General features: G+C 55.7%; 1 protein-coding gene across 2 annotated transcripts; it reads right to left on the minus strand.

Annotated features, from left to right (window-relative positions):
• Positions 1–67: 67 nt before the first annotated feature.
• On the minus strand, positions 68–15,701 carry RUVBL2 (RuvB like AAA ATPase 2). Of its 2 annotated transcripts, XM_047077667.1 has the most exons (15): positions 15,324–15,700; positions 11,732–11,786; positions 10,326–10,381; positions 9,663–9,804; positions 8,305–8,434; positions 8,078–8,144; positions 4,340–4,446; positions 4,158–4,251; positions 3,715–3,838; positions 3,393–3,487; positions 3,183–3,301; positions 1,285–1,404; positions 788–917; positions 280–394; positions 68–187 (listed from the first exon to the last, which is right to left on the minus strand). In XM_047077667.1, exons 1-15 carry the CDS (start codon positions 15,333–15,335, stop codon positions 162–164), a joined length of 1,392 nt encoding a protein of 463 aa, XP_046933623.1. In that variant the 5' UTR covers positions 15,336–15,700; the 3' UTR covers positions 68–161. The 2 variants fall into 2 exon arrangements, with proteins under 2 accessions (XP_046933623.1, XP_046933624.1); XM_047077668.1 differs by lacking the exon at positions 68–187 and having other exon boundaries at positions 287–394; positions 775–917; positions 15,324–15,701.
• Positions 15,702–15,956: the final 255 nt, after the last annotated feature.

Genomic DNA, 15,956 nt, shown 5'->3' on the forward strand with positions numbered 1-15,956 from the left:
CTCCGGTTGTCTTTTGTCAGGCTTAGGGTACGCGTATGAGTACGTACACACACAGGCTCAGAATGGGTCCGATAGCAGAACCATTTTATACAAAGTCACAGTGTCAGAACTCCAATAGAAAACAGAGCAGGGGGGGGAGGGAGGGCGAGGGTCACATCAGCTCAGGAGGTGTCCATGGTTTCGCCTTCTGTGAGGAGAAGGAAGGCCATGTGGTCAGGGGGCTGGGACTGAGCCCTCTGGGACTGGGGGGGTGGGGCAGGGGCAGCAGGGGACACTCACTGAGCTCATTGAAGAGAAAGGCATCCTGGTACTCCTTCATGTACTGTGTAGAGCGCGACTCGTCCAGAAAGAGCGAGTAGACCCGCTTGATGTCATCTACCTGGACTTCCGTGCCCTGAGAGGGGATGACAAGACCTCAGTGCCCCCCCGCCCCCCCCCCCACCGGATTGGTAGGTCACGGTGGGGACAGGGGGGATGGGGTTAGCACGCATCCCTCCTCGGCCACCTCCCCACTGTGGGCCCAACCCCTCCGGTCCTCAGTCTCTTCATCTGTAAAATGGACCGAACGGCATTAACTTCTAGCTGCCAGACATTTACTAAGCACCTGCAACGTATCAGGCCGGGAGATACAGGTGTAAACTCGACAGACCACGGTCCCCCGCCCCCCCCGCCTTTGCAAATGTATGTTCTAGGACTAAAGGCGACGACCCACTCTCAGCCCTTGGAGCAGTGAGTGCGCCGTTCACTCGCTCAGGCTGGCCCCCGCGTGCTTACTCGGCGGGCTGACCTTGCGCTTCCGGCACACCAGGCTGGCGGCCGTGATGAGCTGGATGGCGTAGCGCAGCGACGTCTCCAGCCCGATGCGGGTCAGCACCGTGTAGGCGTCCTCACTCATCTCTACGTCTTCCTCCTCGCACCTGCCGGCAGGCGGGGCGGGAGCGGGGGTGAGCCGGGGCTGCCCTCCCCCACCCCCGCCCTGGGCGCCGCTGGGCATCCTGGGGTCGCGTGGAATCTAGGTCCTTGGCCTCCAGACCCTCCCCGTCCAGGGTCCTACCCCCCAGTGTCAGCCACTGGCTCGTGCCCTCCCTTCTCTACTGTGGCCCCCCGCCCCCAGATCAGAGGCCACTGCTTGGATGCCCAGCCCAGCCCAGCCGCTTGCAGGCCCAGAGGCCTCCCCTCCTCAGACCTCGCTGCCCCCACTTGCCAGGCAGGGTGGACGCCGGCCCTGCCGCCCAGGCCCACGGCCCGGTCCCGCCCCAGGATGCCAGGCGGCCCTGTGCATACCGGATGCGGAGGATCTGTTTCGTGTCCTTCTCACTGTAGGGCGAGGTGGAGACGATGAGCAGTCGGTCCAGGAGGTCGATGGGGATGCCGTGGGGGCTCTGGTAGCTGGTACCCCGGATCCTGGGGAGGAGGGGGAAGGGAGGGCTGTCAGGACGATGCGCCCAGAACCCAGCGCTCTGTGCCCTCTACTTGGAATACCCCACCCCCTCCCCTCCACCGCAGCCCACTCACTGGGCAAATACCACTTAACCTTCAGCTCACGGCTGCACCACCCACCAGGCAGCCGTCCCTTGACTGCGTCACCGCCCCTGTAGAGCTGGGGTGGCTTTAGCTACGTGTCTATGTCCAGGATTACTGGATCAAGGTCCTACTCCCCTGCGGGACGCCCAGCTCCGTAGGGGGAGGGACTGCACCGGTCCTGTTCCCTGCTGTACCTGGCCCAGCACAAGCCCAGCACATGGCAGGTGCCAGGGAACTGAGCGGGGCCTCGTTATTCGTGACAGTTACGTTCTGAATAGTGGGGCAAACGCTCATTAGCAAACGATGAACCCCTGCTTCTAGGGGAAATCCAGTCAGGTTCTTGTGGGCCTACGTGGTCACGATACTTTTGTCGACCAACATATAACCTGGTTCTATGTGTTCCCGCATTTTTTTTAATGTTTATTTATTTTTAAAAGACAAGAGACAGAGCACAAGGCGGGGAGGGGCAGAGAGAGGAGACACAGCATCCGAAGCGGGCTCCAGGGTCTGAGCTGTCAGCACAGAGCCCGACGCGGGGCTCGAACCCACAAACTGTGCCATCATGACCTGAGCCGGAGTCAGATGCTTAATCAACTGAGCCACCCAGGCACTGCCGAATTCCTGTTTAAAGACATCTTATTTGGGGAACCTGGGTGGCTCAGTTGGTTAAGCATCCAACGCTTGACTTCCTCTTGGGTCACGATCTCATGGTTCATGAGTTCAAGCCCGGCGTCTGGCTCTGTGCTGACGGTGAAAACCCTGCTTGGGATTCTCTCTGTCTCCCTCTCTCTGTCTCTCTCTGCCCCTGCCCTGCTCACTCTCGCTCTCTAAAATAAACTTAAACAAACACGCCATCACCAACAAAGAGCATAAAGTGTGACAACGTGGCAATAAATAGATCACAAAAAGAACACGCGTTTGCAGCATGCGAGCTGAGACTAGAAGGCAGAGTGTCACCTTGTCGGACCTGAGTCTGGGGCGTCCACCTCAGGGGACTCAAATTTTTTGCCACTCTGCGCGCGTCTGCACAGGAGCACAACAGTGCCACGAATCCTGACTCGGGAGTTACAAGTAAATTTCAGGGAGAGTACGCAGACTCCCAAATAGGTCACGTGCAAATAACGAGGAGCAAGTGGGTTTGCTGCCTGTCTCAGAAGGCGTCCCGTGCAGACAAGGCAGACAAGAGAGCACCAGGGCCAGGGGTAGTGGCAACACCCGAGGGCAGACGTTCCAAGCTTTACCAGAACCTGGGGCACTTCGTGTGTCCAGAATTTTTCCGTGGCGTCCTTAGGGCCCAAAGAAATATTAAGTTGTATTACGCAGTTTGGTCTAAGTGACCTAACTGGAGTGATTTATGCAGTGTCCAACACGGGTCACCGTGCTTCCCTCAAAAACTTAAAACATCCCGCAGCACTTGTGTGTTTTCTGCAGCGCCCGGGGGATGCCCCGGCACACAGCTTGGGAACCGTAGCCGCAAAGGGTACAGAAACAGAAAGACAGAAAGAACAGGGTCCCTCGACTTCCTCGTGGAACGGAGTTGCCTGCCTACCTTGTTCAAGGTCCCAGCAGGGAGCTCAACAAACAGGTCCTGTTTGCCCTGTGGCTACACCCACCGCCCGGGGCACCCCGTTTCCCCGGGGGCCGTTGAGGGGGCTCACCGGGTGATGCCTCGGTTGGTGGCCATGATGAGGACCGGCGCCATGTCACTTTCCAGGGCCCGATTGAGGAAGGAGAAGCTCTCAATATCCAGCATGTGCACCTCATCGATGAACAGCACCTGGGAGCCACTGAGGGTCAAACCCACCGCGCAGGCCTCTCTGCTCCCGCCTCCCCCGACCGCAAGCCACCTGCCCTCCCCCAGTACTCACTCCGGGGATGATCTCCGCCTTGCCCTCCTCACGCCACTCAGCCACCTTGGCGTTGATCTGCTCTCGGACTTCTGACTTGATCTCCCCGGTGTCGCCTGTGGGAAGCGGGAGTGTCAGGGGACAGGGATCCAGGGCCGGAGGGCGGCCAAAGATAAAGACGGGACGCCAGGGACAGAGGGAAGAGAGACCAAGACCGGAGTGGCAAGGCGACAGAAGGGCCGGGAAACGTCCCAGAGAGGAGGAGAACCAGGGACAGAGACCCCAGGGAGAAGTGATGGCAGGACACGCGTGCCCCCCATTGGGCAACCTTAAGGGGCCCCACCTGAGAAGAGAGCCAGGAAGCCCTGGGTGCGGGAGTTGATGACGTCGATCTCATGCAGGGACACCGTGTGCACCACCTCCTTGCGTTTCTGGAGCTCCCCGTCTGGACACTGCACAAACTTGGTCTGTGGGGCCGGGAGGGGTGGGAGAGACAAGAGCAGAGAAGAGCATGAAAGGGGGGCCCGAAGGGGCTGTCTGGGGGTGGGGGGCGGGGAGACGGGATCCAGAAACCCCAGGTCCAAGAGGCAGTCGCGGCTAGGGCATTCGAGAGCACTGAAGGACCGGGGGTTCCTGGAGGACCTCGGCCTTCACGAGCAAACTGCTACGTTGAAGCGCCCTGGCTGTCCCAGAGGGTACAGGGAAGAACCAGGAGTGCCGGGGACATGTGGTTCTGGGCCATGGGGGTGAGGGAGGAGATGCAAACATCCCAGAGCCCTGGCCCACCTGGGAACCCATGGCGTCATAGTCGCGAGCGCGTGTGAAGGAGCGGCCCAGCTTGGAGATCTTGCCCGTGGCCTTGTCGATGGTGATCACATCCCTGTGGAGGGGGGGAAGGGCAGGGGTGAGGACAGGAAAGGCCCCAAGCTCCCCTACCCCGGCCACCCAGCGTAGCCCCCGCCGCTCACCCGGCCTGGACCTTGTCCTTGGTCAGGGACTCGATCATCTTGGTGCCCAGGTCGTATATGGTCTCCATCTCCGTGGTCTTAAGGGTCAGCTTCCCTACCTTAGAGCCCTGAGAGGGGGGACACGCCAGGCAAGGAGTTTCAGAGGGGGCCCAATGTCTCCCCAACACAGCCTCAAAATGGGCACGACGCAGGGATGCTTCTGGGGGTGGTGGATATAGTCACGGCCATGACCGTGGTGATGGCCTCGTGGGTACACACGTATGCCAAAACTTAACACCCTGCAAACTTTATTATTATCTTTTATTTGCTTTTAACATTTATTTATTTTTGAGAGACAGAGACAGAGTGTGAGCAGGGGAGGGGCAGAGAGAGAGGGAGACACAGAATCCAAAGCAGGTTCCAGGCTCCCAGCTGTCAGCACAGAGGCCGATGCGGGGCTCGAACTCATGCACCGTGAGATCATGACCTGAGCCGAAGTCGGACGCGTAACCAACTGAGCCACCCAGGCGCCCCGTCCTAACACCCTGCAAACTTTCGATGTGTGCAGCTTTTGTAAGTCAATGGCACCTCAGGAAACCGATGACTAAAATCCCAGGAAGCAAACACCCAACAACCTACCTAAAAGATCAAATCCATAAAAACAACACGGACTAGGGGTCCCACGACATGGGGGTCACACTCTCCCATTCTTTGTTTCATATCCAAATAACAGGTGTTTGTTTTTTCGTTTTTTTATTGATCACAAACCCAGAAAACAGAGCTAAGCTAAACACAGCTAAGGTAACAAAAACGCCACACTCCCTCCCCACAAGATAACACAGTCAACATCTTTAAGGCTTTTCCAGCAGATCCACCTGTCTCTTCCTTCCAGTTCTTTCTGCAGGGACAGGTGGCAGGATAAAAGAGTTGGGATTAAGGAGGGAGATAAAGGTGATTTCGGTTTTACGCCTTTATTTTTATTTTTAAAGATTTATTTATTGGGGCGCCTCAGTGGTTCAGTCGGTTGAGCATCCGACTTTGGCTCAGGTCATCATCTCACGGTTCGTGAGTTCAAGCCCCGTGTCAGGCTCTGTGCTGACAGCTTGGAGCCTGGAGCCTGCCTTGGATTCTGTGCCTCCCCCTCTCTCTCTGCCCCTCTCCCGCTTACTCTCTGAGCAGGCTCAGTGCTACCAGTGCAGAGGCCGATGCAGGGCTCGAACCCACAAACCATGAGATCATGACCTGAGTTGAAACCAAAAAAGAGGTGCTTAACCGACTGAGCCACTCAGGCACCCCTGGTTTTACATTTAAAAAAAAATTTTTTTTCTTAACGTTTATTCATTTCTGAGAGAGAGAGAGAGAGAGAGAGAGAGAGAGCACAAGCGGGGGAGGAGCAGAGACAGAAAGAGGGAGACACAGAATCCAAAGCAGGCTCCAGGCTCTGAGCTGTCAGCACAGAGCCCTACGTGGGACTGGAACTCACGGACCATAAGATCATGACCTGAGCTGAAGTCGGCAACTTAACCGACTGAGCCACCCAGGCGCCCCCCCACTGCTGTAAACTTTTAAGGAGAGGATGTATTCATGTATTTCTTCTGTAATAAAAATTGAATTTTTTTTCATTTTTCTTTTAATGTTTGTTTATTTTTTTTTTAATTTTTTTTTCAACGTTTTTATTTATTTTTGGGACAGAGAGAGACAGAGCATGAACGGGGGAGGGGCAGAGAGAGAGGGAGACACAGAATCGGAAACAGGCTCCAGGCTCCGAGCCATCAGCCCAGAGCCTGACGCGGGGCTCGAACTCACGGACCCCGAGATCGTGACCCGGACCGCGAGATCGTGACCTGGCTGAAGTTGGAGGCTTAACCGACTGCACCACCCAGGCGCCCCAATGTTTGTTTATTTTTGAGAGAGACAGAGAGAGAGAGAGAGAGAGCGAGCACAAGCAGGGGAGGGGCAGGGAGAGAGAGAGAGGAGACACAGAATTCGAAGCAGGTTCCAGGCCCTGAGCTGTCAGCACAGAGCCCGACATGAACTGTGAGATCATGACCTGAGCTGGGGTCGGATGCTTAACCAACTGAGCCACCCAATAAAAACTGAATTATAAAGAACCATCTTGGGGGCAGGACACCTGGCTGGCTCAGTCGATGGAGCCTAATCTTAGGGTTGTGCATTTCAGTCCCATGTTGGGGGTAGAATTTACTTTAAAACAAAACAAAACGAAAAGAACTATCTGGGGACTAGTTTTCTCTATACTCACATACCCCCCTACCATATTTCTTAAATTCAAAATGTAATTGCCGATGGATGGGACTAATTTAGAAGACTGCAGACAGGTGTTAAAAGTGCAAGTCAACTGGGGCTCCCGGGCGGCTCAGTCAGTTAAACGTCGGACTTCGGCTCAGGTCATGGTCTTGCGGTTCGTGAGTTCGAGCCCCGCGTCGGGCCCTGTGCTGACAGCTCAGAGCCTGGAGCCTGCTTCGGATTCTGTGTCTCCCTCTCATTCTGTTCCTCCCCTGCTTGCACCCTGTCTCTCTCTCTCTCTCAAAAACAAAAAATTAAGATTAAAAAAAAAATTAAAAAGTGCAAGTCAATGTAATTATACATCTTAAATCTATTTCCGCTGAAAACGATGAGCAACCAAGAGACGGTGTCCACAGTATAAGACACAGAGACAGAAGGTGACTCTGTGTGAGGTCAACAGGCTTGAGGCATGTCTAAGTGTCCTTTTGTTTAGCATGTTTCTAGAAACTGTCACTTAAGCGTGTAAAAGAGAACGACAAACCAGAGAAAACGACAAGCTCAAAAACACTGTGCCATGTGAAAGAAGCCAGCCACAAAGTCACTTAATGCTGTAGGACTCCACTTATAAAAAAAATTTTTACTTTTGATAAAAAGAGAGAGAGAGAGAGAGAGAGAGAGAGAGGGAGGGACAGAGAAAATCCTAAGCAGGTCCCGTGCCGTCAGCACAGAGCCCGATGTGGGTCTTGATCCCACAAACCTTGAGATCATATCCTGAGCCGAAATCACGAGTCCGATGCTTCACCAACTGAGCCACCCAGGAGCCCCTTCATGGTGGTTTTAAGGGTATTTGCCTTAGAAGAACTTACCAGACTACACACTTATTTTACGTGGTTCTTTATATCCGTTTTCTTTTACGACAAAAGTGTTAAAATTCTTAGCTTCATAAAAAGGGAGCGACTAAGGATGACGGGGCGCCCGGGGGGCTCAGTTGGCTAAGCGTCCGACTTCCACTCACGTCATGATCTCTTGGTTTGGTGGGTTCGAGCCCCCGCATCAGGCTCTGTGCGGTCAGCTCAGAACCCGCTTCGGATCCTCTGTCTTTCTCTCTCTGGCTCCCCTTCTGCCACTTGCGCACACGCGCTTGTGTGCTCTGTCTCTCTCTCAAAAAAAAAAAAAAAAAAATTAAGAAAGAAAAAAGGCAGCGAATCACAACTACCAATCATAGCTACGTAAGCTGGATAGGAAAAACTTTTTGCTCTAAGCTGTACAGATGCCACAGAACAGGTTCTTAGGTTGAACCATTAAGGATTCGTGGTGAGAAACTTCCAGAGATTCTCTGTCATGACACCACTTGGTTTAACTGCTCACGGTGTCGCTCACAGATGGGATAAACCGTCAACTCAACTGACCCCCTACCGTAGGCACGCAGAAGGGTCCAACCCGCAGCTCAAGAACATTCCATGGATGCTGACCTCAGCCAGGACCGGCCGCCACCCGACCCTTCAGCAGACTCACCGTCCCTGTCGCTGGCCGATCGATCTGGATCTCCACCACCTCGCCTTCGATGATCTCGGTCTCCTCCCTGGGCAGAGAAAGGGCGTGATCAAGAGAGCCCAACGCTCGGGCCCTCAGGAATCGCTAACTCCCATGAGCCCTTGGGCACAGGACAAGCCGAAGAAGGCAGGGGTCATCCGAGGCCGCCGGGAGCTGCCTTCTTCCCCTGCGCCGGGTCCTGGGCTTACTTGATGCGAACCCCGATAGACCGCCGGAAGGCCTGCGTCAGCGCCTCTGTCTTGCTCATCTCCAGGGAGAAGATCTCGCTGCCCGCGATGGCTGTGAATGGGGTGTCAGGGCCCAGGGCCTGTGCCATGCCTGGGGAAGGGGTGGCCTGGTTAGGTGGGGGCAGCCTGGCACCAGGTCCCCAAAAGCTACTCGGGGTCAACGCAGCTCTTCTCGCTCCTCGGGAAGGAGCGTAGTTGAGGTGGGCTCGGCGCTGGGGGTGGTCAGGGAGACGCAGAGGAAGCCAGTGACGACTTAGAGCCGTCGCGCTGCCCAGGGGGCCAACCTCCTGACCCTATAATCCGGCCAAGCCCCTCTCCCAATCTCCAGGATCTGTTTAGCCTCCAGGCTCAGGGGTAATGAGCAAGAGTAGAGGCCAAAAGAGGGCTGAAAGGGTAGTTAAGGGTGGGGGCTCGAGCCAGACCCAGGTTCGAGTCCTGGCTCCACCACGAGGCACGGGAACCACCACGAGGACGGGTCTCCTCTCCGGCTGGAGGACAGAGGGGCTGTTCTTACAGCCACTTCAAGCACCGAGCCACGTCTCACAGACAGGAAGTCACTGAACCTTTCTGACCAATGGGAGGCGGGAACCCTTCTTGGTCCCTTTTTCGTGGGCCGCGCTCGGTGCCTGGACAGCCTGCTCCCTATTGTCTGTCCCAGGGACTCCGCGGCATCCTGCAAGTCTTAGCTGTGCTCCTGATTCATCTGGAAAGTCTCCCCTGCTCCCTCCTTAGGGCCAGGAGTCTCTTCTGTCCATCACAGCACACTGTGTCCCCAGAACGGAAACTCCCGAAAAGTCAAGGCTTCGGTCCTACTCATCTAAGTGTCCTCAGTGTCTGGCCCAGGGCCTGGACCCCCATTTTATTAAGGAAGCAATGGCCCACATTCAAACACAAGAAATGTTTTAATGTCTCAGCGTGTTGCAGTGGAGACGTGTTGTGACCAGACGATTAAGCTCTAGTCAATAAGACAGAAGCAAAAGTGAGTGGGAGCCCAAAGGCAGCCGCTTAAAGGGAGTGACGTTTAAAGGGAGGGAAGTACACCCTCACTGCAGGTCCCCTTTCTCCTACGTGGGAGCATGGGCGCGAAGGCTGGAGCTTAGGCAACCCTCTTGGAACATGAGGTGACCCTGACATGGCAGCGAGTGCCTAAATGGCCTACATTCAGACTCTTCTATGTGAGAGAACGAACCAGAGAGTTTTAGACCCCGCCATTTTGGGTTGTCGGTTAAATGTGGCTGAACCCAAGCTTGATTTACACAGGAAGGGTTATCTTCCTGTGTAAGAGACCAGAAAAGCTCCTGCCCCGAGAGGCCTCTCACCCATGGCGATGGCTGTCTTCCCCGTGCCCGGCTGGCCAGCGATGAGGACCGCCCGCCCGGCGATCTTCCCTTCCCGGATCATCTCCAGCACAACCCCAGCTGCCCGCCGGGCTGCGAGCTGCCCCACCATGCCCTGGGAAGCCTGCAGGGGGGGAGGCGAGAATACACCAGGTTACCTCCTATTGGGCTGCGACCCCTTTTCCAGCCCCTCCTGCCTAGTGACATGAAAGGGCACGGTGTTAGCTAGGACTTGGGGAAAAGGGAAGAAAGCCTTTTCCGCCCCAATATCTTCAGACAATTCAGACGCTAGGGGCACCTGCGTGGCTCTGTCGGTTAAGCGTCTGACTCTTGGTTTCGGCTCAGGTTATGATCTCACGGTTCTTGAGTTCAAGCCCTGTTCCCGGCTCTGTGTTGACAGCGTGGAGCCTGCTTGGGATTCTCTGTCTCCCACTGTCTCTGCCCTCTGCCCCTCCCCCCACAAATAAATAAACAGTAAGATAAAAAAAAAGAAAGAAATAAAAAAAAATCTCTACGTGTGGCTGAATTTTATCAGTAAGTAGCCAAAGTTCCGGGAGCTCCTAAGTCACCCCAGGGGCCTAGGTGGCCCTCCCCGCCTGAGGCCTCCGCGGATCAGCTTTCCCATCCCACTGCGCCCAACCCTACCTGCCGTGGCTCCAAGGCGTCGTCCAGCCCCAGCCCCCGGATGTGGGAGTGCGCGCCTGCGTTGGGGGAAAGAACCAGGAGACACGGTTACCAGCCGGCTCGTGGTGACGTGTGGCCTGAGGAAAAGGGCTCCTTCCCTCAGCCCTGGTTTCCTCCTTGGTCAAATGGGGGGCCCGAGTCTCCCCCTCACTGGGAGGATGGCTGGTGGTGGTAAATGCTCAATAAACTGGAGCTGCCCTTAGGATACGGCACAGCAGGACCAGAATCACCGAGACCTGGCTAACTACATCGTCAGATCAGGAACTAACTGTGACAGCGAGCGGTCACAATTATTTTGTGTTTATAGCCTAATGGCCTCACAGGGTTCTTATTTCGTTCCATGTAACCCCGAGAAACAGTGAGTCCCAGCGACGATCACCCCGGAGTGCTTCTGGGGTTCAGTCACCGCCTCAGGCCCTCAACATGAACTTGAGGGAAGCCAGAGACATTAAACTCCTTGCCCGAGATCACACGGCCAGTAAGAGGTAAAGACGTGGGATTTCAATGGTGCACACCAGACCCGGGCTGGGAAACTACAGCCTGGAGGCGAGTCACTTGTTTTTGTAAATCAAGTTTCACTGGGGGCACCTGGGTGGCTCAGTCGGTTGAGCGTCCGACTTTGCTCAGGTCACCATCTCACGGTCCGTGAGTTCGAGCCCCGCATCAGGCTCTGTGCTGACCGCTCAGAGCCTGGAGCCTGCTTCCGATTCTGTGTCTCCCTCTCTCTCTGCCCCTCCCCCCGCCAAAATAAATACACGTTAAAAGAATGAGTACAGCCTCCTCCGTGCAGGTAAAGCACTTTTTGGTGGCTGCACCCTGCGGGCCCCACCGCACCCCAGCTTCGTGCTCCTGCCTTCACAGCTTCCTCGGTGCGTGAGCCAGGACCAGTGGCTTGGCTGCTCTGAGTCTCGGTTTCCTCGGCTAAAAATGGGATAAGGGTCGCCACACACCCTCTCCGGGGATAGCGAGAGAATTCGGCAGGAACTCACGCGTGCGCTGGTTAGCTGTGGAGCGCCCACTCTGCCGAGGCCCCTGCTGGGGACACAGCCAGAAACGAGCCAGAGCTGGTCCCTGCCCTCGCGGAACTAATGGCACAGCGTGGGAGGGGTGCACGGGCCGACCCCAGCGAGCGCTCGGCAAACACCCGCTTTTACGATTTCCTGGCAAAACGTTGGTACGCCCAGGAGCCTAACCGGGCTAGGCCCCCACGTGCCTTGCTGAGCCCGCTCTGCAACTCGGGATTCTCTGCATCATCAAACAGGGGGGCAGGGTGGGAGGCAGGCCACCCCCCTCTCAGGGTTCCTGGGCAGGGCTCTGTTGAAGGCAGGCAGGGTCTAGGTCCCTGTTCGTGACCCACGCTCACTCACCGATACGTTCAATCCGCGTCACGTCTCGGATCTCTGGGACCTTGGTTGTGGCTGTCTGGGAGCGGAGGAAGACACATCAGAAGCGCGCTCGCGGTCCGCGTTTTCGCCAGCTCCTCTGTCCCTCCCGCCCACGGCCTGGGAGGAAGTCCTTTCCGTGCCTCTTCCCCGTGGGCAGGCCAAGAGCCCACACACCTGTCACTCTCATCCTTCTCGTTGGTCACCAACTAAACGCTGGTTGACTGACCACAGTACACCGAGTTCCAGAAAGACAAGGACCGTGTCTGTCTCGTTCACACCTCTGTCCCCGGGGCCTCAGCCCGTTGTTGGGTGCCCAGGAATTGTGTGGTTAAGAAAGAAGCCCCCCTCGCTCTCCCACAACCCTGATAACGGACACGAACGCGGAATAGCACGCTGGACGTGGCGTGGCCCCCGACTGCCCAGCCCCCTGTGCCACGCTGCCTGGATCTTTGTCACTAGGCCTTTGCACGTGCACATCCCAGAGTCCTTTGCCCAGGCCCGACTAGTTCTGGGGTCTCCGGATGTCCGGACAGAACAAAAGGTCTCCTCTGGGAGCCTGCTATCTCCCTGTGCGATCTCACACATAGGAGGGAGACTGTCAGATCAATGTTCTCGGCTCCAATAGACGGGACTCCCATGAAGGGTACAGCCCACGTCTCGCTTGTTCACTTGGGGTGCAGTGTTTGCGGGGTGGGTGAATGATGTGCTGTACGGAAATGCTGAGCTCATTCAACAAGCCAAGTACCAAGTCCCCTGGGATCGCCAGCTCTCCGAAAAGAGGAGCCGGCCGCCATCTCTTGTCCTATAGCGGCGAGAGAGGAGTAGATACCTCCCCGGGACAATTCGAGAACGCCCAGAAGATTCACACAAGTGTCCACGGCAGCCTTATCCACAAGAGCCACATACGCTTTTGTAAAGCTTGTTTATTTACTTGGGAAAACCCAAAATGTCCGCCAACAGATGCATGGCTAAACAAAACGTGATACGTCCACGCTTGGAATAGCATTCAGCCATAAAAAGAAAGTTCTGGGGTGCCCGGGTGGATCAGTCAGTGGAGCGTCTGACTCTTGATGTTGGCCTAGGTCATGATCTCACGGTTCGTGATTTCAAGCCCCACGTCGGGCTCTGTGCTGGCAGCACGGAGCCTGCTTGGGACTCTCTCTCTCTCTCTCTCTGTGTCCCTCCCCTGCTCTTTCTCTCTCTCTCAAAATGAATAATCTTTAAAAAAAAATGAAAACATCATGCTAAGTGAAAGAAGGTAGACACAAAAGGTCACAGATGGTGTGCCATCCTTGGCCTGAAAGGTCCAGGATGAGCAAACCCACAGAGGCAGGAAGCACATTAGTGGTGGCCTAGAGGCCTAGAGCCAGAGGGTACGGGAGGGCTGGGGGATCGTGGCCAAGAGGTACAGGGTTTCCTTCTGGGGACGATGAAAAATGTCCTGAAACTGACTGAGGTGATGATTGCACAACTGTGAACGCACCAGAGACACTGACCTATCCGTTTAAAATGGGTAACTTGTACGGCAGGGGGATGATATTGCAATAAGGCTGTTAAAAAAAATCGGGGCGGTGGGTCTTAGGCTGTATTATTTGCAGACACTGGAGTATCTCACAACTTCTTTCCTTTTTTTTTTTTTTTTTAAACCTTATTTATTTCAGTAATCTCTACACTCAACGTGGGGCTCGAACTCAAGACCCCGAGATCAAGCGTTGCCGCTCCGTTGACCGCGCCAGGCACACGCCCCTCACAATTTCCAATAAGGAAAGGAAAGCCTAAGAAGCCAACCTGTTGATCCAGTGCCTCGGTCACCTGCCTCCAACACCTCTTCCCTCCTACAGGTCTCTCTTCTTCCACCAGGAGAGGAGACTGAGGCGTCCAACCTAGTGGAGCCTTCAGTCTCCGGAACCGAGTTTAGACCCCCACACATCTCCACACAGCCCATCGGACCCCACTTGAGGCAATAAATGGACGTGGATCCAGAAATCCCAACCCCCCCCTTTTGTTTTTTAGCATTTCTTCTTCTTATCATTATTATTATTAATGCTTATTTATTTTTGATAGAAACAGAGCACAAGCCAGGGAGGGGCAGAGAAGAGGGAGACACAGAATCCGAAGCAGGCTCCAGGCTCCGAGCTGTCAGCACAGAGCCCGAGGCGGGGTTCGAACTCACAAGCTGTGAGATCATGACCTGAACTGAAGTCAGAGGCTTAACCGACTGAGCCACCCAGGCGCCCCCAGAAATCCCAACACAAATAGACTTGCGTCTACAAGGCCTTCCGTTTCACGAGAAGCCTCTCCTACGCTGCGCTGTCCACTGACCCCATGGAAGCAGAGATCATTTAAAAAGCTTTAAGTTTATTTATTCATTTCGAGAGAAACAGAGAGTGAGTGGGGGAGGGGCAGAGAAAGAGGGAAAATCCCAAGCAGGCTCCACACTGTCAGCACCGTCAGCAGAGAGCCCAATGCAGGGCTTGAACTCAAACTCACCAATCGTGAGATCATGACCTGAGCAGAGACCAAGAGTCTGACGCTTAACGGACTGAGCCACCCGGCGCCCTAAGCAGAGGTCATTTTAAAACTCAGCACCCACCATCCCTTTCAAACTTCCAACAGTTCATCCATGTTCCTGGGAACTGGGTCTCAGGAGTGGGGCCATTATCTTTCCTCTTCTTCCCTACCCACCCCCTTTTGCCATGGCAGCAGCCACAGACTCAAGTCCCGCCCCCATCCCTCCGGGTCGCTATGGGAACCCAAGTAGCTGGAAACCCAGTTCAACCCCCAAGCTAAGGCCACATCCCTTCTTCTTCCAGATGTCTCTCGGGCGAGTACTTGGTGCCTGGGCCAGTGCCGCTGGCCTCTCCTTTACAGAGCTCACATGCACTCATTCATTCAAACATTCAAGTGATAACTTACTGAGCATCCACACGGAGTATGAGGTGCTGCAACAGGAAAATGGCCAAAACAATTCCATGACGAGATCCCACACCTCTGGAACCCCATCCCCACGGACACCCTCCAGATTCTCAACACTCTTGTGGCTCAAGGCTAAGCAACTTCACGCTCTCAAGCACACAGACAGGTCCCCACCTGGGCTTTCTCCTATAGTCAGGTGCCATTTATACAACCCTCATTAGACTTCAGGGCAAAAGACTGGGGAACTGGCTGCTGATTGCACTCAGAAGATGGGAAGCTGGAGTTCCCATAACACGATGCAGTCAGATCTGATCACTGAGCCCTTGAATATCCACTTGAATCCAGGATAATAGGAGTCCAGTCCCCAGCCCCTCCTCCCTCAGCCTCAGGAGTCCGGGCCCCCAGCACCTTTTCCCCTCAGATCCAGGGGTCCGGGCACCCAACACCCTCCTCCCTTAGATCCAGGAGTCCAGTCTCCAGCCCCCTCCTCCCTTAGACTCAGAAGTCCGGGCCCCCAGCACCTTCCTCCCTCAGATCTAGGGGTCCGGACCCCCAGGCCCCTCCTCCCTTAGATCCAAGGATCCAGGTCCTCAGTCCCCTTCCCGCTCCGACTCGGGAGTGTGGGTTTTCCCCTCCGCTCTCCGCACGCCGCACTTACCACGGTTGCCATGATGCTCACCAACCGCCAATATCCTAGCGGAAACGGAAACGCGCTAGAAACGAGGCGTTCTGGTCCCTCTAGACGGCTAAGGTCCTCCAAAGATCTCGGCGTTCCTTCATAAATATGCAAACTCTCCTTGTGTGGGCGTGGCGTCACTTTTCAGGACCCGCTCTTCCGCCGAGGCTGAGCTGGTAAATGGGTGCCCGGAACTCCTGGGTCGGTTCCCAACGCCTCCTGACCCCTCCCTTTACCCAGGCCTCCTTGCCGAGACTGATTGCAAAATTCTTAAGACTTCTTTGGGCAACCACACGTCCCCCACGCTCCCTTTCCTCCTTATTCCACCCTCTCCTCTCTCTGCTAACGCTGGAGCCTCAAGTTTAGGATTGACACAGCTGAGGGCCAATCCGCTAGCACAGCGACAAGCCGCGCCCCCTGAGGCTCTCATTGACCGCTGGGGGGGGCGGAGCAGAGCAAACCCTACCTTGTCCACCAATGAGGAGACGCGGGCGCTCCCTCCCCCGGGCACGGACCAATGGCTCCGGCCGGGGGGCGGGCCCCGCCGCCTGGCGGCCGCAAGATTTCACTGCAGGGGCCCCGCCGGCCTCAGTGACGCTGCGGCCGCCTCCAGCC

This window comes from Lynx rufus, unplaced genomic scaffold (assembly GCF_022079265.1).
Source record: "Lynx rufus isolate CCGP_SWC_20201006 ecotype Redwood Valley unplaced genomic scaffold, mLynRuf1.p SCAF_16, whole genome shotgun sequence".
NCBI lineage: Eukaryota > Metazoa > Chordata > Mammalia > Carnivora > Felidae > Lynx > Lynx rufus.

What these genes read in the sequence shown, in the direction of transcription:
- RUVBL2 (XM_047077667.1), bottom strand. An exon ending in CTTCCTGGCTCTCTTCTCAG is followed by an intron (nt 3,488 to 3,714) that starts GTGGGGCCCCTT and finishes CGCTTCCCACAG; the next exon opens with GCGACACCGGGGAGATCAAG. An exon ending in AAACAGATCCTCCGCATCCG is followed by an intron (nt 918 to 1,284) that starts GTATGCACAGGG and finishes GCCTGCCGGCAG; the next exon opens with GTGCGAGGAGGAAGACGTAG.